General features: G+C 37.4%; 1 protein-coding gene across 3 annotated transcripts in view; it reads right to left on the bottom strand.

The window, feature by feature from the left end:
• igsf21a (immunoglobin superfamily, member 21a) overlaps positions 1 to 25,893 on the bottom strand; it is a 194,024-nt gene that overhangs the window by 15,039 nt on the left and 153,092 nt on the right. For all 3 annotated transcript variants that reach the window (XM_080891829.1, XM_080891828.1, XM_080891830.1), the window contains 2 exons: positions 14,795 to 14,910; positions 2,249 to 2,729 (listed from right to left, as the gene is read on the bottom strand). In XM_080891829.1, coding sequence (XP_080747955.1) covers positions 2,249 to 2,729; positions 14,795 to 14,910 — 597 coding nt within the window. The remainder of the gene's footprint in view (positions 1 to 2,248; positions 2,730 to 14,794; positions 14,911 to 25,893) is intronic.

Below are 25,893 nucleotides of genomic sequence, written 5' to 3'. Positions count from 1 at the left end.
ATGTGTTGCCTAACCATTACAGGAGTCAGAGGAGTGTGAGAGAAAGTGACTCAAAGTATCAATTTGCTGTAGATAGCTAGAAATTCATTATTATGGTTTTTATCATATATGGCAAGTGTCTTTACAGATATCCCTTAATAGCACACTTGAATAGTTCAAAGAAGTACATTTTTACTTTCTTCATAGGATGTTGTCAGGTTTAAATTCAAGAAGATAAAGCCTTTATTCCATAAAACATTGTCTTACTTGTATGTGGGTTTTTAAACTCATGATACCAGCTATAAAAGTTGCTGTAAATTCTCCCTTTAACAAACAAACAACACATGCCATTTACATGTGTCAGACCTGCCATTTAGTTCATAAATACAGTGTAGATATTATAAATGAATACATTTTGAACAATTTTAATTTAAAAATTGTTCTATAGGTACCATATATGTCCTCAGTCAATGCTGCCTGATCCCCCAATACTAGACCTTTCAGTTGTATTGACTAACAAAATATCAGATTTTTTTTTAGAACTGCATACAGTCCCATTGCACTCTCCCAGATATTTAAGAAAACTTTAGTTGTAATCAGTCAATCAGTGTCATTTATTCAGATCTCTTTGCTCTGTATCCATACCAGTTTGCAGCCAATAATCTATGCTTGTTCACAGTGAGACTTCCAACACCTTAATGAAGAGGAAAAAGCAACAAACATTTAATAGTATAACTTTAGCAATTTTCTGTTTCCTTCAGACTTGAACAGGTGAGTTACAATTCTAAGTTATTGATTTTACGAAACCATTTTGTTTAAAACTATATTTTATTCTGGCCCGTAGAAGTTTTATTCTCACAGTAACAATTCTGATAATCTTTTTCTTTCTTCTACTAAAGAAAGAAAAATGGAGCCTGGATTTAATCATAATAATCATCATCAACAACCTCACACTCTTGTCTCTGGGTGAATCACTGCTTTTGGAAGGTTTGGTCTAGCACTTAAAAGAAAAAAAGATAAACCCATTAAGCAATAAATTAATAAATTAGTTTTTATTTATTTATTTATTTATTTACGTAATATTGAGGCAGGGTATTTGTAAAGCTAAAAAAAATATTGACACGAAAACATCATCTCCTTCATGCATTGTATTTTCCACTTTTAAGTTGGTAATTAATTTGTAAATGCATTCTCTAAGTACTTAACGTAATAACATTTCCTATAGATGAACAATGTAACCATTGCTGCTCACCAGCACTGAAAATGGGGACTTTTAATTAAATGAAAGGCGAGGATGTGACACTGCAATGGTAAGCCAGCCACAGCCTCCTCATTCAGAGCCTCTTTTGCTTTCAAACACTGCTAACTTTTCATGGAAGATATTGTCTCTGTTTATCATGTTACGACTGCTGGCTTCTATCCAGGACTGTGATGCCAACGTACTGCCTTTGAAGTGTTAATTGGATATGCTGGATGCCATCTTTGTTTTTGGAATAAAAAAACCCCCCAAAAACAAAATTTTTAAAGTTAGAGTATGTGTGTCTCTCTCTTCGATCAGATGCTATTAAAACTTAATGCTAAGTTTTCCCATAAAGTGTGACTCCTGTTCTCTGAAATCAGTATTTGTGTAGCTATTCCATCTCCTTTGATCGTTTGCAGATGAACAAACAATAATAATCCTAATGCCACTGCGTTTTTCTCCTTCTGATGAAACGGCAAAATTAAGACACTATGTCTCTGACACACTAAAGCATATTACTGAAGAGCTTAAAGGAGGTTTTCACTGAGGTTCGAAGAAGTGGAGCATCTCTGTGAGTGCCTTTCCTATAATAAAACGTTGGTCAGTGTGTCTAAATTCTCATCTGACTTCTCTAATTCAGGCTGACTTTTTCAATAACGCTCCTGAGTTAACTCAATCTAGCAACAGACAGCTCGATGAATTGCTCTGTCATTCACTGTGAGTTTTGCATTCAGTGTTAAACTTGCAATCTGCTCAGCTGTAACACAATTAAGCAGCATCAAATGAAAATCAGTGTTGTTCTGAGTACATTTGCAACGAAGACATAAGGAGGCCCAGTCGGTCTCCAAGTGCGGCAACGGGATACGAGGAGACAGCAGGAGATTAAAAGAAAAAAGAAATGAGAAACGAGTGTATGTCTTGCGGTTTTTTGGGTGGCTGGGAAGTGGAAAAGCGGACAGATGAGCAAAAGGTCTGTGTGGGAATGAGTACAGCATGCAAAAGCAATGAGTTGGACAGCATCCTACTCACCTAGAGTGACCTCTGTCTGCATAGGCATGGACAGTGCTGGATGCTTCACTTCGCAGCTGAACAGGGCATCATTATCTAACTGGGGGTTGAGGGTCCAAGTAAGTCGGGCCTGCACCACCACAGAGCCATCACTCTGGGGGATGTGAGTGTGGCTAAAGTAGTAGAGTGGGTCTGTGCTGTGCACCCAGCGGGGGAACTCCCGGCTCACTACTGTCTCTGGAATGACCTCTGTTGCAGGGCTGGGTTCGTAGGCCTGTTGTCCATGAGTGTGGACACGTTGGGGGCTCTCTGTGTACAAGCGGGGCGATCGTCCTTCGGGATCCAAGAGGGAGAGGGACCGCTGTAACTTAGTGTCATCAAGGTCCCTGCTGATCAGTGGCCTGGCTCCTCTCACCCCTGCTGAGCTGCTCCCCTGGTCGTTGGCGGACGGTAGAGTGTAGGAGATCACCTCTATCAGCTCACCATCTCGTTTAAAGTATACCTTTAGGCAGAGAGGCGTTGAAAGAGAAAAACAGATGGAGTTGAGAGGAAAAAAGAAAAAAAAATGACATATTTAACTAGATACTTTATCTTTACCAGAAGAGTACACACAAATGCATGACTTCAATTTTGCCCTAATAGAATATGTGGTCAGGAGGTATCACAAGCTGCGCGGTAAACACAATATTGACATATTAATTTCAACACTGATTCTCATTTTAGTTCTATTTTGGTGCCAACAACTACTGAGCGCAATATCTGTCGTTTCACCTGCTTAATGCAGCTGAATGGTTACAGCCTATTGCTTACGCTGTCTGTTGGCTGTTGGCTGGGACGGCAGCATACAGTGGGATTAATAGATCGGCAGGAAAGATTAAGAACAGAGAGCCCACACAGTAAATTTTGTTTTGCCACAGAGCCATTACACTCAGTATAGAATGTGAAAATATTCAGTTTTTGTTCTCTGTGTTTTATCATCATAACAGCACCACTCACATTCTTATTTCTTTCCTTTCTTAATTGTTAAACATATAGAATAATGGCGTTTTAATTTGAGAATTGTCTCATTCCCTATTTCATTCTGCAGTAGCTAGTGCTGCAGTCAGGGATTTCCCTGAATATTACAAGTGTTTCCTTAGCATTTCATGCATCACATAATTTCTCCAGCTGCCTTATCTCTCAATAGAGAATTCATACTCCCATTTCTGCACATAACCTCCAGATATTAGCATTGAAACAAGGTTGTGTAGTTACAGCCTGTGGTATTTTTTGTGCTGTTAATGAACAGAAATTTTAATCCGCAGCTCTTTGGGGAACCTTTGGTCATTTAAATTTAGTTTTTTCAAAGTATTATTTGTAGTTCTACAGTTCATTGCTTAGTATGTAAATTTTTATTATATTTGCAATAGGGAACTTTACATTTTATGACTCTTCCAGCAAAAAGAACGATTTACATTTAAAGTGACAGCACAGCACTGGATGTTTTCCATCCCCAATAACAAGAAGAACATCATCAACATCGGGGTAAAGGTCAGTTCTAAATTACCAGTATATCCCAATGTGAAACTACCACAAATGTTTCCAGGTAATCATCACACTTCTTGAAGTTTGCTTTAATAGGTTACTAATATGTAATTAAAAAGAAATAGTGTTGCAATTTGCAGTCCTGGGTCATGTTATTACCACACATTAGTCTTATAGGCATATTTTATTTCCACCTAATTACCACCAGTTTCTGACCTGTTATTATTACCTGTTGTTATTAAATAAACTTTAATGTAATACTACTCAGCACCACTGTTGATACAAGACAATTACTTGGATTTTTGGCAATAATTTGTTACTTCCATCTTATTACCTTCTTGTTTCCTTTTTAATATGACATTATTATCAAAATGCAACAGAAAGTGCTTCCTAACACTATAGTAATTAGTACAAAAGTAAAGCATTTCAAATGTCATATTGAAATATTTACACTTAGTGGACAGCTTTACCCTTTTGAGTCACATTCACTGTTACATCAATGTTAATTGTAATATGAATATTATTGACAAGGCTGCCTCCGTGGGCCCTGCTGCTACTGGACACACAATATCATTATGAGCTGTGTTGTGCTGCAGGGGATTTTTGTGGTATTTATAGCTTACTCATAAAACTTTCTAATGCACAGCAGATGTTGCTCAAACCTGCACAACACCTACAGTACAGAGATACAACAAATTTTCTCTCCAAAGTTTGCTTACTTTCGGTTGTTGTAGTGATTGGCACTTTTTCCTCCACCAAATTTTTCTACCAGTCTACCTCATGTGACAGCTTAAAATTCAATAGCACAATGGGAAGTGAAAACATCAACCTTATCCACAATGACCCTATTGCATCTGCTGCTAATTCCTACAGCTACTCAACAACTTGCGTAGAGAAGAAGCTTTTGTCAATGTGTACTGCAGCACCTCATTAATTATCACAGCAGGTGGAGGGAGAGCAGTGCGGATTAGAAAGATCTATGCACCTGTTCTCGAGCTTTTGTTGGACAAAATGGTGTGGGTACACAATAACACCTGTGTTGGCTATAGATTGGTATAATAGGGAATTAATTCAGTAAGCCTAGATAACTGATTTGTTTCCGTAAACATTAACAGACAAGTTCATTTATAGCCATAAAAGAAATATTGATTAAATGTCTGAATGACTTAACAGGGTGCACTGAGCCCTGTGTTACGTCAGCTCTCAACATGTTGGAAATAATTATTGAGGTGTTACTTCCAGCAAAATATCAAGAATAAGTTTTTTGTCACCTGTCTGGTTTAGTTAAAAGAAAAGGAATAAATGGATGTTTTATCAAAGACATGAATAAAATGAATGACACAAATGTAGCTGCAGGGAGAAACTAAAGTTCTATTTCTGTTTCATTATTCTGCAGTTCTGCTCCTTTCCTCTCCCATTAACAGATCGTATGTACAGTGGGACATGGATATGGAAACACTTTAGACAGCGATATAAATAGACATATTCGATATGAAAGTCTTCGAAGAGGAGTTGAGTGACACAAGTCTTTTTAGATTATTTGTTGTGCTGTCTAAATGATTACAGACTAGTCATATTTATTGTGACAATAATTTTTCTCAGTGTTAAACAGTATTACCATCATCAATTTTGAGACATTTTCCACTTGATACTACTTCTGCATTACTTGTGCCTGATTTGCTGAGCCATACTTTGTGGATATTAAATGCAAATTAGTAGAATGCGTAAGCTTTAAAAACATTCTGTCTTATACCAATATTTGTGAGACGTTATTGAATATTTCAAGCTCAGAATGCTAACTTGTAAGACATCATATGCTGAACAAATTGGATTTAGGATTAAAATAATCTGTAAGAGTGGAATAAAGTTTTCCAAAGCCAATATTTAACATCTTGTAAACTGTTCTCTGAAATGATTGCATGATTCGTGCTGCAACAAAATAAGTTAACAGGACCCTGTGTCCTTGTAAATATTAATTTGAACCAACTAATTCATCCTAAAAATCTATGCACAATTAAGGACACATCTGCCATCGCTGCTGTCTTGGTCTGTTTTTCTTTAAGCTACCTACTAATTTGCTAAAAATCCCATTTCCCACATTTCCTTGTTTGACAGGCAGAGATAATGGAAAGCACATCACTTCTTTCATTCTGTACAAATGAGAGAGCAAACACTGATTAATTTTCTACATGTGATTATAAAGCAGCCAAAATAACACTGAGGATGTCTCTCATTGTGATGCATGCCTCCAAAAGATGATAATGCTTCACAAAGTGACATGGGCACTTTTGTCGGATATGACTTTAGAAGAATCACCTTTTTGGATATTATGCGTTCTGATGAATGCACTTGTTTTTCTTATTGATCAATTCTGATCTTTTATGATGGGTTGATTTCCAAACATGTTGTGGGAAAAGATAAAAAGTACATCTGTAGTATCATGTAGGAGATTAGGTGCATTATATAGTCTGTAGTCATGACAGTGGCTTATGCCATACATTTTGCATTTTGCTGCCCCAGGACCTGGACTGGAATGTTCACTCTCATGTAAAAGAGGATTTTTGAGGGCCTTTGGCATTGCGGCTCTATTATTCTCTTACAGTGCTATTGCACGGAATAAAGTGATTATCAATCATGGCTCTGTTATAAATCCCAAAATACTTCATAGTTCAATATGTGCAAACAATGAAACCAGACACAAACCACTTACTTCATTCTAAAATGAATTAACCCAGAAAAAAAGAGATATGCAATTCTAAGCCCATATACAATGCCAAGGCAGTAATGAGTGGCATAAGAAGGGTTTTGCATTCCCTTGTGAATAGACTATGATGAGAGCACCTGCACTCTGTTCACTGCCAAAATGCCCCCACCTCACCAACATCATGAATTCAAAACCTTTTCAAAAATGTAACAATAATGCATTGGTCCATATACACCTTCATGTTGCTGCAATTAATCATGGCAGTGTCAAAAGGACAAGCCAGTAATTTTCATAGTGACAGAATGATTCAACGGGAGAGCAGAAGCAAGAGAAACAGGGAGAGAAAGAGCACAGAGGCAACGAGAGAGATCCTGGCCATGGCTTAATCAGCTTTCCTTCTTATTAACTGTCATTATCTTTCTTCTTTTCAATCAGTGCTTGCTTGTGCTCTGAGGATGTTCTAATAGTGGCACTGGGAAGCTATTATTGATATGCCACCAGCTTGCCTCAGCGCTTCAGATGCAGACAGATCTTGAAACATAATGGGTGACACTTTTAACTCATGCGTCCATTATATTCAGCCCTCTCAAAGCTGCAGTAGGGAATTTGTTGTGTTGGGTGTCTCCAGAAAGTGGTGAGAAGAAACAGGTTTTTAAAAAGGATGAACTTCCAGACACTGGAGATACTTCAAGGAGTAAAATGTGTGCAATATATGAAAATATGGTGGACCTAGTTTATAAATGTATAGTACAGAACATACACTACACATTGTAGCGCACTTGCCTAGCATTGCTGATAGGTCTGATAGGGTAATATATATTCTAATACAGCCATGCAAGTAAACTGCTTCTATCACCTAAACACTTAAACTAGCATAGTCTACTTTTTACAGAAAAGAAAAAACAAGTTTAACATTACTGGTTGACCACATTTGCATATTTTCTCAGTTCTAATTTGACAATTAAAGAACCAATAAAAGGGAACATAGTCAGCCAGATGAAGGAACAGTAGGAGCCTTATGAAACTGCCTAGTATAACAAGACTTGCAACAGTATATTGGATGAAGTTCAGCACTTTCAAATTTCTATGCTAAGCCAGAATCATGTATCAGACATTATGCTGGATGCTGAAAGGATGTAAAAGGATGTTGCATAGCAACAGGGACTTTTTCTTTTCTTTAAGAGAGCCAAACAATTTATCAAAGCAAATACAAAGCCATGCCTGTTTAGGACAAAAGACTTTTTGTATTGAATGGCTCATGAGGTTCTTCTACACAGCGATAAGAAGTCCACGCTGAGCTGACATATGGTGCTTGTACCTGTGGTTGGCGCTGAACAGCGGAAAGGCACAATTACATGTGTGCATACTCTGTATTGTAGGGTAAAACAGAGATATGGTAATGTAATGAATTGGGATTCAAAGAATACTGAACAGAAGTATGTCAGAGAAACTTTCAAGGAAGGAGGTTATCCTGCCACAGAAAGAGCTAATCATATGCTTTATAAAAGCCAAACCAGGAAACATGTAAGCCAATCATGGTCATTCACTGCAAGCACACAGTTGAGGTTTTCAGCTGTGTGGTGTTAGACATATCTTTAGTTATGGTAGTAAAGATATAGGCACACTTACTGTTTTTGGAAGTTTAGGTTTAGAAGGAAATGTAATGCATTATTGAATCTTTCACTATATGCTGATCTTTCCTCTTACCTGCTATTCTACTCTCTTTCCTTTTGATGTTGGTTCATTATTTTTTAATCAGTTGTTTATTTTCTCCCATTCAAAAATGCAACTACCAAAATAAAATGAAACAATTTGAAAATACGATGGCTAAAATAAGCTAGTAAACTCTACTGTTTGCTATTGAAGTCTACAGTAGCTGCTTTGCAGCATAATTAGCAGCTCTCATTTTTGTCTTCACTCTGATAGTAACTCTAAGTATTGCTTAGACATAAGAGGAACTGTATGTGATTATTGGCAGCATAAAAAAAGTTTTGATACCTGAGAACATAAAAATTGGAGTGAATTCACATTAAAATAACCTTATCATTAAAATGAGGTTATGCATTTATGATTACAGTGTATCAGCGGCAATGAATGTAAAAATAATGTGAAACTGTGAAATGCTTTTCGCTCATGCTGATGCACTTACAGAGAATCATAACCTATGTTTGCAGTTCTGCTCAGCTTTATGGAGCTGAGATCATTGTTTTAGTTCTATGCCCCTCAACTTCATTGCTAAGGTTCACTTACAGCAGTTTCACTGTGTTGGCCTCTGCTGCTAAAGGAAGCTGTTTCAAGTCTAAAAACTCCCTGTACATTCATTGTGTATGAATGCCAGTGGAACACTTAGCTCTATAACAACTGCAAGCAAATAAGCAAATGTGGAACGACAGCTGTTAAAATTTGGTATTTTTAGCATCTTTGTACTTTCAGTGTTCACCAAGGATATTATGTTATCTCAGTTTTGACAAAGACTGGGTTGAAGACACAAAATACAAGTGTATGTTGTAGCCTGAAAAGCCAGTCAATACAAAATTTGTTTTATTTCAAGTCTATGTGAATATATCTTATTCGGCCCATTCTCCAAGACTAAAGTATTAATAACATTTTTTCCCTTCAAAGACTAAGTGGAAAACATTGTTACAGACCACCATACTTTAGAGTACAAAATGCCAATGAATGATCATATTTACTAGCTGTTACTAATTGCTGGCTCAATCAATTCAGTTGGTTTCTTTGTAAGTTGTGAGTCCCTATTGAGACCAGGCTTGCTATGATATGACATTGAAAATAGAGCTGACAACAGCTCATTTTGCAACAAGCCCCGGGCAGTAGCACCGACAAAGACTAAATGAGTTTCATCAAAAAGCAAATGGAGCTGTTTGAAGTTGCAGCCACATAACTGGGCCAAAGCAGAAACACTCAAGCAAATACTTACAAACCTAATAATGAGGTTTTATTATGCAGCATGACCGTAGACAATAGCATAAATAGAACAAATGGACACTATTTAAATGTCATATTTCTCCTTATGTGTATGCAACATATGAGTTAAAAAACAACACCACAACAAAATGCTATTTCTCCAGTGTAAATTTCCTTTTTCAAACCTTATATCTACCAGCTATAAGTATAGTTTGATTTCAAAACAGGTACTTCTTACTAAGTTTTGTCATGTCATTTGGTACATTTTAAGTGTCAAATATTAAAATAATACATGACAGAACTAAGCATGTGCTACAGCCTTAGCTATCAAATGACATTGAATAAACAAAAAATAGTTCTTCCTTTTTTCTTTTTACCCATTAAAAGCACCACAGTTAAGACTTAGAATTGGATTAAATATAAATTTCAAAGGGCTCAGTGAGACTAGAGTGTGAAAGTCTATTCTTAAAACCTGTCAGAGAACATTGGCAAGGTTTTTGGTTTATTATACGAGTACACAGCAAGTTAGACAGGTCATGATCAGTTCTCCTCTGAGGCAATGTTTCCGTCCAAATTGAAAGTGTTTTCCTTCTCGTGTTCCTTGAATCAGCAGACGTGGCCTTATATCTTACATCACTCTAGTCCAAACACAATATTCGCATATATGGTGCAGAGCTAATTCGCAATACTGAAACTACTGTCTGTACAATATATTTGGTATATTTATTCCTATGCTTTTCTATTTGGAGCAAACAAATCTCATTTTAAATGAATTAACCTTCTTTGGATGGTTTGATATTCTGAGTGTGGAAGCTTTTGGACCCTGTGCCTCCTGTGCTGTTAAGCTTTAATTTAAAGACACTTACCTGGCTTGCTATGGGGCTTACTGCTAATAAATAATTGAAATACTTTTTGTAACTTAGTCAAGTCACTTTTATGATATTTAAATGTGCATGATTTATTGAAACTTATTTTATATTAACAAAACATTTACATCCTTTGCTCATTTATGATCATATCAACAACTCTGCAACCTGCTACCCAAGGGTTGCACAGCTCAAAGACTTTTAGTGGTAATGCATTTTTCTGGTTATTCTGACACCTCATGAATGCCTTATATTCCACCCCATGAGAGCGCTAGGAACATAAAAGGCCCTTCACTCTAAAGTACTCACATCCAGGTGTTTTCACTTAGATGGGCTAATTAAACCCCTTCTCTGGACTGTGAGTTTGAACAAACTGTGCCGGACTAAAGTAAAATCCCCTGTTTCACACATTTGTGGAACAAGTTTAATCTTTGTGTTTTTAAGGGGAAAAAAAACCAACCTGTATGGTGACTTTAACAAACTGCCAGCAAACTGTAGCTCTACTCAGCTTCAAACAGAATGAGTAAGAACGCCTGTGTGGGTGTGCCGGACTAATAAAATCTAATACAATTTTTTTCAGGGTTTGTTGTGGCAAAGGTCCTCAGTGGTAAAATGGAATTGCTTAAAAAAGGTGCTTTGAAAACAAAATTATGTCATCTTTTGGATGCCATTGGATTCAGGTTTCCCCATATGATTAATGTAGGAGCTCCATGACAGCGGTCCCCAACCCCCGGGCCTCGGTGAGTTGAGGCTCAGGTGTGAAATGTATGGTTTTCAGGGTTTTTATCGGTTTTCAGCGTTATTTTGTTATCGTTTTGATCGTTAACTCGGTTTTCCTGGGTCTTTTCACGTGTGTTATGAATAAATCTTCTTTTTTTCAGTACCGGTACTAGTTTTATTTTGTTGTATTTGTCCGCGACACCTCAAAGGCCGGTCCGTGAAAATATTGTCGGGCATAAACCGGTCCGTGGCGCAAAAAAGGTTGGGGACCGCTGCTTTATGATATGTTAGTGTGGAAGGTATAGTGGTCATCAATAGTCAGTTGGAAAGGTTTCTGTGTTTACGGTCTTTCATGTCTAAATCAAGTTCAACCAAATAGCTTGTTACTTTTATGTAAACCTATGATTTTGTCCATTAATGTTATTTTTTGTAGACATGCCAGCAATCATTCTTTCTAAACGTCAAAATATTAATTAGGAACAATGCTGCTTGCTTTTCCCCCAATTTTTTTGATCCAGTCTAAGATAAGGTGCACTGTTTCATGCACATATCCTTTATTGCAGCGTAGTATACTAAGTAGCAGGTTTCCTCTAATACATTGGATCGACAATTACAATATAAACGGGGGAACTTACATGAAGTGTTTTTGGCTGGGCATTGTGTACCTGGAGTCAAGTGTTTTTGCCAGTGCACAAAACCCTATATTTATAGATATAAGTTGTAATGGCAGCTATTACCTTCATGAGTTTTTATTATATGGCGTGCTGCAGGGAGGAGCCTGTTCTAACATTTGAATCCGAGCTTTATTTCGAGCCCCTGATGGCTCTTTCTTGCTTCACATTCGTAAACCCTCACAATACTCTTTCACATGATTCTTCATTAGGTGGTAGACGAGGTTTGTTGTGTCGGTGTCTGTGGTGGGGACCAGTTTGCACAGTACATTTTTCTGCTCTGTGTCAGACTTTTCATTAACTAATAAATTCCATGCTACAGAGGTAACCCCTACTTTAGAAATGAGCTCCTCGATTTGTTCTGGCTGGTCCTTCTGTATTGGTGTGATGACTATTGCAAAATGTCATCTAAAGCAATGAAAAAATATTGTAGTAAACAGTGTGTTTTGCGACAGCATGAAATAAATGATATAATATGAAACGACAGTTGTTTTAATATCTTTTTCCATTATATTTCGTCATATCACACATCCCTAATAGTGATCGATAGTGAAATGAAAAATCACATTGCTTTTTTTTGTTGGTTTAATCTCAATTCAGTGACTAAATCATTCAATTGGTCCATCACTGACAAAGCTAATTAAAAGCAATGTGACTTATCCTTTTTTTCACCAGTGCGTCAGAAAAAAAGGACCCAGCAGTGCTTAGCTTTAATGGCTTTAGGCACCCTGTGAAATCACAACAGGCAAGAACCACAGTAGACATCACACTATCAACCAGGAAGTACCTGAGAGACGGAAATCATGTTCACCTTGTATTCACCTCTCACTGAGCTCATAATTGCTGGAGAAAGGTGCACTGAGGGTCTGGAGTCCATTACCATATACCCATGGACAATGATTAATGACCCAGTGGGAACTAACAGCAAGTGACTGCTCTCAAACAGCGTCCGTAAGCTCATATGCCACCAAACATCTGAGTATATACTTCAGATATTGTAAGACCTTGTTTTGCACTTCAAAGCATTGAGAAAAATGTGACTGTGACTAACACAGATGCATACAGCTGTATGCATCTGTGTTTCTAAATGTGTGTGGATAAGGGTGTACTGTTGTGGTTGTGTGGTCGCAGAAGCAGGGTTTTGAGTAATTGGCCTATGGATTCTTTCTAGTTTTGTATTTTGTATTTAAAGATCGTCTTTGGATACGAATTTAGCTTTCTATTCACACTGTTATTTATTTGTGTTTACATGTCTTCTTTGTATAAGTTCTTTCTGGATTTGTTATTCGTGCCTTTAGGTCTTAGCCTGAGTTCCTGATACACTTACGTTAATTTACTTACTTTGTGTTCCCATCCTTTTCCTTGTCTTTGTATTTGTCTTTTTATCTTTCTCATTTGCCTGTTTGTCATTTGTGTCAAGTTAATCTTGTCCCCCGTGTCTGTTGTTACTCTTATTTCTATTTTATTTTGGCTATTGTTGTTCTCTGGGTTTTGTGTGGAGTTTTTCTTCCTGTCTTATTAGGTTGTCTGTGTTCCCACCTGTTATAGCTCCCCTCGTTATCTTGTGTGTGTATATACTGTCTCCTCTTGTCCTTGTTGCTGTGTGTCACCTTGCCCTATGTTTCCTAAGATTTCTGGTGTCCGGGTTGCTGTTTCTGTTCATTAAATGCTTTCGGACTGTCTGTATTCCATTGAGCTTATGGGATTAAAGTGGAATTTTGAGTTTAATTCCTGTTTCTCAAGTCCTGCATTTGGGTCCACGATCCACAACCTTGACATTAATTATAATAATTATGTGCGAATGAAATAACCTCCATAACATGCAATTACATGAACCGTGTAAATTTGATCTACTCATTTTATTGTCTACATTGCACAACAAACATATTTATGATACTCAGTCACCGGTCAGTTTGCCTTCTGTGGATCTAGAAAGCATATGATAGGGTACCAGGAGAGGAATGGTGAAAGTGTATGAGGAAGTCAGGAGCGGCAAAGAAGTATATGAGGGTGGTAAAGGACGAGTGTGAGGACAGCGAGACAGCGTGGGGTTGGACTGACAGATGGGTTGAAGTTGGGGGTGGAATTACACCAGAGGCTAACTCCAAGCCCTGTCTTTGCAGTGGAGATGGACAGGCTGACAGATGACGTCTCCATGAACAATTATATTCAGAGACAACATTGTAAGCTTTATTTAGAGTAGTGAGAAGCTGAAAGAGAGTCTGGAGAGGTTGTGGTATGTACTGGAGAAAAGAGGAATGAAAGTCAGTAGATGCAAGAAGGAATACACGTGTATGAATGAGCGGGGGAGAGGTGGAAAGGTGAAGATGCAATGAGTAGAAGTGGTGAAAATGGATTTTAAATACCTAGGGTCAACCTTACCAAGAAATAGTTAGCGTACAAAAGATGTGAAGAAGAAAGTGCAGGAAAGGCGGAATTGGTGGAGACGAGTGTGATTTGTTACCGAAGGTCAGCAGCAAGAGTTTCACAAGACATTAGTGAGATCTGCTATGATGTATGGCTTGGAGATGTGGCACTAGCAAAAAGACAGGAGGCTGCAGGTGGCAGAGCTGAAGATTTTCAGTGGGAGTGACCAGGAGGGACAAGATTAGAAATGAGTACATCAGAAGAACGGCTCAGGTTGAGCAGTTTAGAGACAAAGTTAGAGAGGCAATGTTGAGATGATTTAAACAGAGGGAGAGATATAGAGTGGATATACTGGACAAAGGAAGTAAAAAAAATGAAGCTGCCAGGAGGAAGAAAAAATTGGAAGACCACAGAGGAGGTTTCTGAGAGAGGATCTGCAGAGTGCTTGTGTGACAGAAGAGGGTGCAAGGGACAGTATTACATGGAGGAAGATGATTCACGGTGGCGACCCCTAAATTGAGTAGCCAAAAGAAGCTGAAATGAAAGTAATAGCAGCACATATTTTAAATGACTGCAGGAAGATGCCTTCTAAACTCTGATATTATTATTTAGCAAATAACAGCAAATTTCAGTGGGACGCATATATAAATAGTACTGGTCTGTGCACTGAAAAACAAAAAAACATGCAACAGAGTTTCTGTTTGTCTATAATAAACAACAGGGATCTGTGTGCTGTAAAGGCAAGTCCCAATCGAGCTGGCAGCATGGTACATCTTCAGCAGCAACTCACCGATGGGGCTGGTTTCCCTCCCTTTGCAGTGCAGACAAGAGTCAGATTCTGGGCTTGGTATCGACTGAAAGGGGCTGGAGTGTTTTCTGCCACCACTGATATGTTGTTTGGGGGTGCTGTGAAAGACAAGGGAAAAGATGTGTGAAACAGCATCCTAACACACAACCTGAGAAATTCATAAACACTTACAAAACATCAGTTTTCACTTTCTCTGTGCATTGCAAGAGTTATTTCGTGATGAAATGTCATCTTAGGGTTATATATGTAGGTGGAAACCCTACTGGCAAAACTGACAGCAAGGTAAGAGCATAAAAGGGAAAGCGGATAAAGAGAATTGCAATTCTGTCCAGATATTTAAAACTGACTAAAACAAATGTAGAGACCTACTTTATCTATCTACTATATCTATTTTCAAAAGAAAGCAAAAACCTGCTGTGAGAATCTCAGCTTTAAATGGAAACTGAATGGCGGGGACAATATGTTCGAAACTCCCCAGGGCTCATGCGAGTCGGATAAGGCTGATAAGGTAGAAAATCTCATACATATCATATCACTAACCCTCTATCTGAATCTCTCTAGGGATTCCAGCAAGTATGTCATGGTAGTGTAAAGGGAAAACATGTGAGCAAGACTTCACAGCACTTTAGAGGAGCACAGGGAGGGGAAGGGGGTAATGAATGGAAATCTCACACGTTCCCCAGAAAATCAGCTGTTCAACATGCAGTGCTCTGGTCCTTTTTATGGCAGCTTAAATATGAACGTACATACTTCACAGACCACTGTGTGATGGTTTAAATGAAATATTAACAGATACCTGGTGACAGTCATGGCTACCTACACAAGGACTATCTGACTTTTGATCAGGAATGCAGAGCATCAAAAACAGTTTTCACAACATTTTCTATTTTTCTTTCATGTAATTGTGTTTTTATCTCTGTGAGGGATTTCATGAAACATTGTGCACACATATTTAAAAGTTAGCTGCTCAACAAAATTTGGCAGCAGGACGCTTTAGTAACACATGAACAGGCCTGAGCTCTTATCAGAATAAGAAACATTTTTGTAATGCCTCAAAAACTCTGTGAATGGAGAGAAGAATCTTTTTGAGACAGATAAGGCCGATAAGGCAAAAAGAAAGGTCACGCAGAGATCAGTGGCTTTTTCATGTGCCAGTTTTATGTGTAAATCTATCAAGCAGTTTTAAACAGACATGCCACAGCAATTAATTGATTAAAAGCAGGTTGGTGGGGGATTCAGCTGCTGGCTCGGGTGCCTCTGTGTTTCCACACCTCTTAATTGCTTATTGATGGAATTCATATGGTTGTAAATTAACCTTAGAACACTCCATTAGCTTACTGACAAGCCTGTCTCAACCTGGCATATGATAAGCTGTCAGAGGTGTCTGCTTCTGACCAGTCAAGCTCAAGTACTTGACACAGCAGTGTATGTAAATGGCATATAGTACAGTGAAGCTGCACTAATATGCACACCATATAATAAGATGATAATAAAAGAAAGCAATTCAACTTTATAGGGCTACAATATTGATTGCTGTATTCTATAAAACAAAATTATATTCTGTTTTGTGGAGTCCAGTAAATGTATTCTGGACACTCCTGGTACTTTTTTCCTGAGCTGTGCAGTTAAAATATGAATTAGTTTTGCAATATGAACATCTGTGAACACAAAGAGATCAAGAGAGTTTTTCCAGCAATCTGTAGAGAGCTTTAGCACAAACACATGTAATAAGTTAATCTCATGAAAACTAATCTAATTACAATAAAAATAATTACTGTTAAATTGGATGTCTCCATTTGTCTAATAAACACAGATAATCCCCTGAAAGTTATCTAAAGCACTAGAAAAAAAGATGCCTTCTTTAGTTACAAAAATTACTAGTACAACCTTAAAAATGCAGAAATAAATTGATTCCTCACTCTGGTTCAGAGGTGCTTCACATTTATCATGATACTCTATTATTTTCTGCCCTGTAGGTGTGAGGGCATCTAATAGAAGTCAAAGCCTAAGACGAGCCTTAAGCCTTGGTGAAATATTTGATATGATTAATACCAAGATGTACTGTGCTGTGCACAGTATTTTCAAACACAACAACCCTAAACAGGATTAAGATGGCTGAATGTAATGATTGCATCTTTCATACCTCATTTAATAGAAGTTGTCTCTTTGCTCACTTGTTAAAGGTTGAGCTGATTTTTCTTTTCTGTTTTTCCCTGCGATGGAGTTCTTTGTCTTACAGAGATCTTCATATCACTTATTTGAAAAGAATATACACATATTTTAAATATAAATAATTTAAAATGTCTCTCTTGACAAGGTTACTGCCAAACGCAATATTTGGGACTGATAGCGCTCATACAAAACATGGAGAGAAAAATATTTGCACTGAAACTCCCCCCCCCAAAAAAATGTCACAGTCAAGTGTGCTAAACAATACGTCCTCTTGGGAAAAATGTCAAAAGAGGAAAAACTTGCAGAAAAAATAAGAAATATCAATATGAAAATGTGACATTCTTCCAGAGTTTTCTTTAAAGACTCAAACAACCGAAGTAGATATATAACAATTCCAAAACCCTCTTTATGAAATCTACACACATTGTATGGGCATAAAATATTTCTCCTCTATATACCTGTCAGTGCTTTAACATACTGGCTGTGGCAACAGCAGATGCCACGATACACCCATTTCTGCCAACCTTTAAAAAAGCAACGAAAAAGTTGGAGGATAGGGTGGTGGTGTTAGAGAAAAATAAACCTTTGACAGGTAGGAGGTCAGGAGATGTCCTGATTAGGAGATTTGTACTTTTCATTTCTATTAGCTTATTAGATTTGGACAACAAAAACTACTTTTGTTTCTACTTCCACAACACTAAAAAATAATGCTTACCCAGTGTGTTTAAATGTGACTCCAGGGGGCAATTTACAAGCGTCCATATGTGATGAGTTAGGGCCCATTGCCCTAATGCAGCCTGGTGTGTCATGACACTCAGACATTTTATGTGGAATGGTAGCAGCTTTGACTAAACAGAAGTATAGGATGTCCTGGAAATAAAAGTGGTTTTCATGATCTTTTCATCTTTTCTTTGCCGGTGTATTTTCTCCAATCTCAGGGGCTCATTTTATTTCTTCAATCGTTACTTAAAATTAAAACTTTTTGAAAACTTGCAATTACTGTTTTAGGATGACAAAACCACGAGAGGTGAGACACCTTTGCCTAGTCTGCAAAATATATACTGTATAAAATGCTGGGTGTGTTTCATTGCATCATAAAATATAGATCCCGAAGCCTATGAAATGTGAGGTCTGCAGTCCCACAGCCTGCCGTCTTTGTTTCAAAAACCGCACTTGCACAGCACTGCATTAAAAGCAACATTTAATTCCTTTTGTCCCTAATAGTACTACTGCTAGTCACATCAATAACAATCTCTCCCGCTATTTACCACCTCCTTTTTTTCTATATCCTCAAACAGCATTACTCTGCTATCTTTACTAACAAAAAAGAAAAACAGAAAGGGAGAAAAAAAGAGACAGCCTTCCCTGCCTCATAATTAGGGGATTTAGAGCTCTGGAGACAGCTGGACTCACAAGCCACTCCCAACATCCCCCTGTACTAAGCACCCTGACCTTGAGTCCACATCTCTGGGGGTTTATTTATTGTGTGTGTGTTGTATGTGTGGTGGTTGTGGTTGTAAGATGAGCGTTGCAAGAAATACTCTCCAGTCCAGTCCATGGCTTTTACTTCTACTCTTACTGATATTAATACATTAACTGAACTGTACTTATTCAAATGTTTCAAAGTAATCAAAGTGGGACTTTTGAACGAGTTCGGCAAACTAAATGAATGTAATTTCACTTGAAGGCATTTTGCCTCTCAGCATTAAAGCTAAGAGGATTTACTTCATTCTTAATTCCTGTATGGCTTTTGTGTTAGCCCTTTTATAGACTAATGATCAATAAGGTGCACTAGTGCCTCACACACCACATGCCGCAAGAGGCTCCCAACATCTGTACCTGCATTTATTGGTACAGAGAGTATTGTGGATAGACGGACAGAAAAGTAAAATAAAAAATTGCCAAAATAACATAAATTCCTCTCTGAGTTTTAAAAAGTTGAAGGTTGAATTAAATATGCAAGCAGAAAGAAAGACATTTGATCCCAAAAAACATCTAAATGTACTTTAGCAATGTAGTACTTTCTCTACTGCTTTGCAGCAAAATATTTCTCTTATTCTCATTTCAGTGAGATTTTTTCATTTTAAAGAGGTCAGGTACAGCCTATAAAAATTGTGGAGGTATTTGACATATTTGGACAATCAAACATACAGCTCTCTTTTAAACACTGCCTCTAAAAAGAAAGTTATTATTTCTCAACAAACTAGAAAATAATTTATGGATTTTCATTAACTGAACAAAAATGTATATCGTCATCTTCTGTGGAAAAGGTATGTATGTATGTGTCTGACCGTAGACGCTAACATTGCCTTTTAGCAAAAAACAAATCAACAACAAAACAAAATAATTTTAGTTGCATGATATCCAGGGGTCTCTCGAATATGGAGCCGCTTCAGATCCTTCTGCATAAGTTTAAAGGGATTCAAATCATGACTTAGGCAATTCCATAGCCATCTTTTTTTGACTAATTTCTTGGTGGAATTGCTAGTATGTTTTAAAATGATTGTCCTTTTGGAAGATCCACTTCAAGCTTCAGAATAATGACATTATCTTCAGTCACTCTTTGATATGATATAGAGGTCTCCAGTCTATCACAGGGCGAACATAGAGAGAATGACAACCAGTCACACTCACATTCACACCAGTTAACAAGTTAATCTAACCCCATTAATAAATGTGGGGATTTTGGACTGTGGCCAGAGTATCCGTACAGAACCAACAGAAACGCGTGAAGATTGGCCACCCAGCATCTTCATTTTCTGTCTCCTCACTATATGTTCCTGGCACTAATATTTTCTCCTCATCGTCTCACACAACTCATTCAGTTACCAACATTTGTTTCCATGTCACCCATGACAAAGCTATGTGCATTTAGTATAATTTTATTAATTATGAAAACATCATTCTTCAGAGTAAGCCAGTATATTACTTAGCTGCTCCTAAATGTAGTTTATAATTGGCCCAAAACACAAAAGCATAAGTGAGAGTTTAACTGGGAAAAGTGGAAACAGAATTGCCCGTGCCAGATTACTGCAAATTAAGCGACTGGAAACTCAGAATGTCAATTTAATTGACTCTTTCACCTAATATCCATCCCAGAGGAATCTGAAATAGTAGTTAATTGCTTCATCCCTGAGCATCTTCTATGATCTCAATTTCACTCTTTGGCTTGAGGATATGATTTTGGCATCCAAAAAATCAAAACAAATTTTACACTGCAAGCTCCTGGCATTGCACAAAACATACAGCATCCCCCTCTGGTGCCTCACTTTTACTCTAAGGGTGAGATTGTTCCTAACACAGATGTTTGTGGAAAAATATGCATGTGTAGAGACACATACTTACACACACATGCAAGTGAAACAGTCGTTTTTATAAGCTCATGGGTGTAATTGTGACCTCTTGTAAGTCTAATTGTTATATTTTCGTTATTTAACAGACACACCTTGGGCATGCCAGACGGAGTTAAGCTGAATAAAACATAAAACTCTCTTAAAAGTTTTTGCATTCTTTATTTTGAAAAGGCTAACAATTGGATAGACCATTAATGTAGCAGTGGGGAAATAAAGGGTTATTTCAGTGGCAGACTGAAATAAAAGTTAAATCTTTTTGAGAAGAAAAAAAAGAAGATATCTTGAAATGTTTGCTGGCATGAGTTCTCGGTTTCCAGTGTGTGTGTGTGTGTGTGTGTGTGTGTGGGGGGGGGGGGGGTCCCAAAAAGACACTGAAGTTCTTATTTAATCACTTTTTCTATTGTGCTTTTGTATTTGCATATACACTCCACCTTGTTAATTTGCACGGGTTATTATTGTGCTGTCAGTACATATCAGATCCTCCTGCCCCAGCCAACCACTGAGTGGTGTAGCTGCTCGCGAAGAGAAGGAGACTCTGGTGGCTGTCAGGAAGAGGAAGGGGATGACACAGAGACAAAAGCTTGTGTCACATTGAACAAGTCCCCCAGTTCCGAAGCCCATTAATCATACCGGTGGTGTTGAAAATGCACCAAGCACATAGATTACATGCCTGCGTGTTTGGACTGGTCTGCCTGTTTTTAGATTGTGAGAAATATGTTTGCACATTCGTGACTTGAAAGACTTTTAAGTGATGCATTGCTGAGGAATGTCCGTTGCTCCTCAAGAATTCTTCTCATAGAATTACAATCTACAGTCTGAACCCAACCTCACCCTCACCCTCACGTAAAAAAAGGTTTAGGATTATTACTAAATATACTAAATATATTTCACTTTGTACGATAAAGAGAATAATGTGGAGCGTAGGAATAGTTGTGCCTTTTTCCACCTCTTGCTCAGTTTCCATATGGTAAGAGATATGATAAGTCATGGCTGCATATGGCTCTTTCCCCATTCTCTCCCCAGGCTGCTGTTGTCTGATGGTAAACCAGTCTTGGACTTGCAACTTTGTACGTGTAATGAGGGCAAGGGGGACAGAAGAGAGGATTTTACAAGCACAGTTTGAAGGCTTGGTTGAGACAAGACAAAAGGGAAAGCTTTTTTGGGCTCTCAAATAGCAGACAGTGGCAGATGGGACTTACCCTGTACCCAGCCCAGCATCAATTATGCCTTGACTGGCACCCTTATCCCTAAAGTCCATTTTTGCTCCAGGGCAGAGGTTTGGATTTTCAGTTGGTTACAGTTTACCTCCTATACCTCTTGCCTTGTCCAGCCTCACCTTTCAGGATTGAGGGAAGTCACATGGATACACCTTTAAAATTCCCAGTATCTTGTGGATTCACTTGATGTGTGTAGGTGCAATATAATTTTTTAATTTTGCTTTATTTGTCATTTATTTTAATTTTAAAACACTTAATATCAAAATACGGCTGTAGTCATATGAAGCCGAACAGCGAGGTAGTGAAGTATTCATCATTCAATTATAATCCCCAGACCATAAACAATCCCCCATAAAGTCTTTGAAAAAAATCTACTTCAAATGCCTGCAGCCAGATGGCCACAGGCTCTGCAAATGTCGATATGGTATACACAACATTCAGGGACAGGGAGGAGAATTCATATTTCAAGCTGACATGTAAGGGTTGTTGATGGGGCAGTTATGACCAAGATAAATGGGTAACAATGCATCAACAGTTTCTCTTTTTAAAATGGGCAAGAAATACAAGAGAATGACTTTTATTACCTTGGCATAGTTAACCTTTTCTTTAGTCTTAATTAAAAATACTTTTGAACAGCTCACTCTTAGTTATTGTCAGTAATTGAATAGTTATTCAATTGTCATTTTGCCAGTTTAAATATTTCACTTTAAGAAAGTAAGAAATAAATGACAGTCTTTGCTATAAGACACACAATCTCTGCTATTAAATCAGTGAAAATAACAAACTTCTTTGTGCGTCCAACTCAAGAGACTAATTTTATAATCATCATAGCATATCCTGACCGCAGTGCAAATAATAACATGTGCAATTGCTGAGTTGTTGATATATTTTACCGAACTAATTTTACTGTCTTTCAATATTTGGGGAGCAATACATATGTGGATCTTCCTTTTTAAATTAAAGGTTTTCTAGATATAACAATGTAGTGCACAAATGCATTCAGACATGTGCATTCCTAAGCGCCCTATGAAAATTTGACCTTTATAAATCTTGTGAGGAGATCTCGCAGGGAGCATCTAAACTGAGAATTTAAAGTTTAAAAATCTCTCTGGGCTTTAATTATTCATCGTGGCTTGAATGGCAGGTGAAACACTGATCTATACTTTAGTTTCACAAAGAGAATATTTGAAAGTACACCTGCACCAGCTTAACAGAGTTTCATGTGTGTTTTAATGTTTTTACACAAAAATACATTTCCTATGTGAATTTACTTGGACCTAGAGTGAAGAGAAGAGGTGTTTATTTAGTAAACTGTAATGTTAGGATCAAACTGAGATGCAGGGCACTAGTAAAATATTTACTGTGAATACTGTCTTGTATCTGTGTGGAGGTGAGAATGGGTCAATGAGTGTAAAAGTGTAAAGCATTTGAAATAAAAGTACTTCACATAATACAAATGATTAATCCAAATTTAAAAGCAGATATTTACTACTTTGTCATGACAATTTAATTCTTTTTCTTGCCTCAGCTGAAAGGTAGTAGCAGGCCACACGTGCATAAATGGTTGTAAAATGGTTTTAACTGGTTCCCCAGCATCCCCATTTTTGGAAGATGTTAAAAAAGAGAGAAAAACCCAAAGTAGCTACAAAGGGCAGTGTGCTCGCTGTAGTCAATTAATTCCTCGGGGAGATGAGGAAGAGGGAATGTTTAGAGTGTCTAACATGACTAGAGGGATAAAACTGGTTAATCAAATGCGAATGTCCTCCCTGTGTTGTTTCTGACTAATGGGTTATTTGTGATGAGTAATTCTCAGAAAAGAATGGGATATAAATAAATGCTAGCATGTCTGAACAATGTTCAAACCTCTTTGCTGAGTATGACTCTTTTTTTTTTCAACAATAGAAATATTGCGGTAGTCCTGTTGCATCTGGATATTCAAACAATAACCATATAGTATTATACTGTGGTAAAATCTACAGTTGACTGTTACATTAATCTATCTTTGCGTTTATGTCTGCTCATTAAGTTGCTGCTCAGTTTTTCCACCACTATGGCGAACAGTAAATGGACTGGCTCTTATTTAGAGCCTTTCTACTCTACTTGAGCACACAAAGCACTTTGTATAACATGTCTCTTTCACCCATTCACGTCCATTCATAGAAGTAAGTTTTTTGTTGCACCTTTGTACTTTCTATCTAACATTCGCACTCAGATGAATGCAATATCTTGCCCAGGGATACTTTGGCATGCAGACTGGAGCAGCCTGGGATGGAACCACCAACCTTATGATTAGTAGATGATCTGATGAACCTACTGAGCTCCAGGTATAGCTATCCAGTAAAGCTTTACCGATATTCAAAATCGAAATTCACATATAAGGCTGCTTATTTCACCAGTCTGAACAAATGCACCCAGTTTCAATTAACCAGATTACATAATACGAGTGGAAATTCTCTGATTTTTTGTTTGTGTGTTTTGTTTTGTTTTATCCTAAATATAGCTTTGCATGTTATCTTCTTTGCTGCGAATATTGGATTTTAAAGGCAAATCACCAAAGAAGCTCTCAGGAATGAACTATCTGAAATATTTAAAAGTGAGCATATCAAAACATTTCTGAAAAAAAGTAGCGCCATACATCATAAAATTATAATGATCTTTTTATCTTTACTTGTCACTTGTAAGATTTTTAAAATCAACAGAGAAATAGTCAAGAAGGATGGAAATGTTACCCTGTTGCTGTGTTCTCCAGAGTCCATTCATAGAGGCATGCCTCTACTCAGTGCACCTGCAATTCCTCAACTTAATTTCTGTGGTGCATCTATCAATATTTACTGGACACAACAAACATTATGAGTGACATTTACACTCCTCCTCAGGAAAAGACTAAATCCACAAGGCAGAGTTGATTTAATTTCTCAAAGGACTAAGCCAGGCCTGTTGATCAGAGCACTTTTCTCTGCTTTTTCTTCTTATTTACCCATGTTTTGTTCATCTTATCGTTTTGTTTGTCAGCTTCATAAGCAATTACATTAAGCGCTATGGTGAATCAAATCAGAAGCTCATTGTGAAAAAAGCCTATGCGTTAAACACTGAGAAGAATATTTTTTTTATCTTTGTGTGTGTGTGTGTGTGTCTATATGCTTGTGTGTACACACACACACAAGCATATAGACACAAAAAGAGAGAGGATAAATATGTACATAATTAGAATACCTCAAATACTTTAAAAATTAAAATAATAACATTTAAATCGATAGTAACCTTCATAAAGACTCAGCACTTTTTTAAACATGAGATACAAATGTAAATCAACCATTAGCTCTGAAATGATACTTGATTACTTCATGGTGACATATTACATCTCCAGTTCCTAAATATTCATGTATGCAGTGGTTCTGATTTTCGGCCATAGAAAATATTAGATTTATGCAGAGGGTGAAAACAGCTTTCATTTTCAAAATAAATTGAACTGTGATGGTGAAGCGGCTCGTTTTAAACTAGAAATGATGACTAACATCCCGGTGATCCTGGCCTCCTTCTGTGCCATAAAGAAAGCCGTTTTCTGCCTCCCACCTCTGAAGTTTTTGATCATTAATTCAATGCAGCGAACAACTTCTGAAAATGTTATCCAGTAGACCATGCTGGATATGTACACCAATGTATGTACCTTTAGGCATCTTTCACTACAATTCATATTTTTCTATGTAGACAGTTGAATCGTTGAGCGAGACATTTCAGTCAATTTATCATCAAATCCCAAAACTCCCATTCTTTACTTGGGTTATTTCACACATTTCATACAAATTTAAAAACAGTCTCAATTTAATCGAAAGTTTTTCCTTCAAGACATTTTGGGTTTTGTTTCAAGGACGTCTTTAATAGCCAAAACAATTAGAAATTTAACTGACATTCCATGAGACGTGGCAGTTACTGAATTAAATGGTGCTGAAATGCTGAGAGATCGGGCTGAGACAATTACAAAATGAAAGACTTGTTAAGACTCAATTAAAGTGTGGTTTTGGATTTGCAAAGGACAAAAACAGAGGAGACCATAAGTCAAGTTCTGAAATGAGCCATACAGTACTACAAATGCCAGGTTCTTGTAAAACAATACAGTCTTTGAGATTGCCTGGCAAGGCAAGCCTTCACCAGCTCCAGTAAGGCATGGAGACAGAAAAAAGAGACCACAGGAAAACTACATTTATGTGCAAAAATATTACATTTTAAACTGGTATTTATAAAGAAATGTAAATGTAGACTATTTAAAACTTAACATTAGTATGTACTGAGAAATAAAGGAGGAATGCTAAAGATGAAAGTAGAAATCATCACAAATTTT

The sequence above is a fragment of the Rhamphochromis sp. 'chilingali' genome (assembly GCF_963969265.1).
Source record: "Rhamphochromis sp. 'chilingali' genome assembly, chromosome: 9".
Classification (NCBI taxonomy): domain Eukaryota; kingdom Metazoa; phylum Chordata; class Actinopteri; order Cichliformes; family Cichlidae; genus Rhamphochromis; species Rhamphochromis sp. 'chilingali'.
Note: the sequence above shows the minus strand (reverse complement) of the source record. Positions and strands in the feature narration are given on the sequence as shown.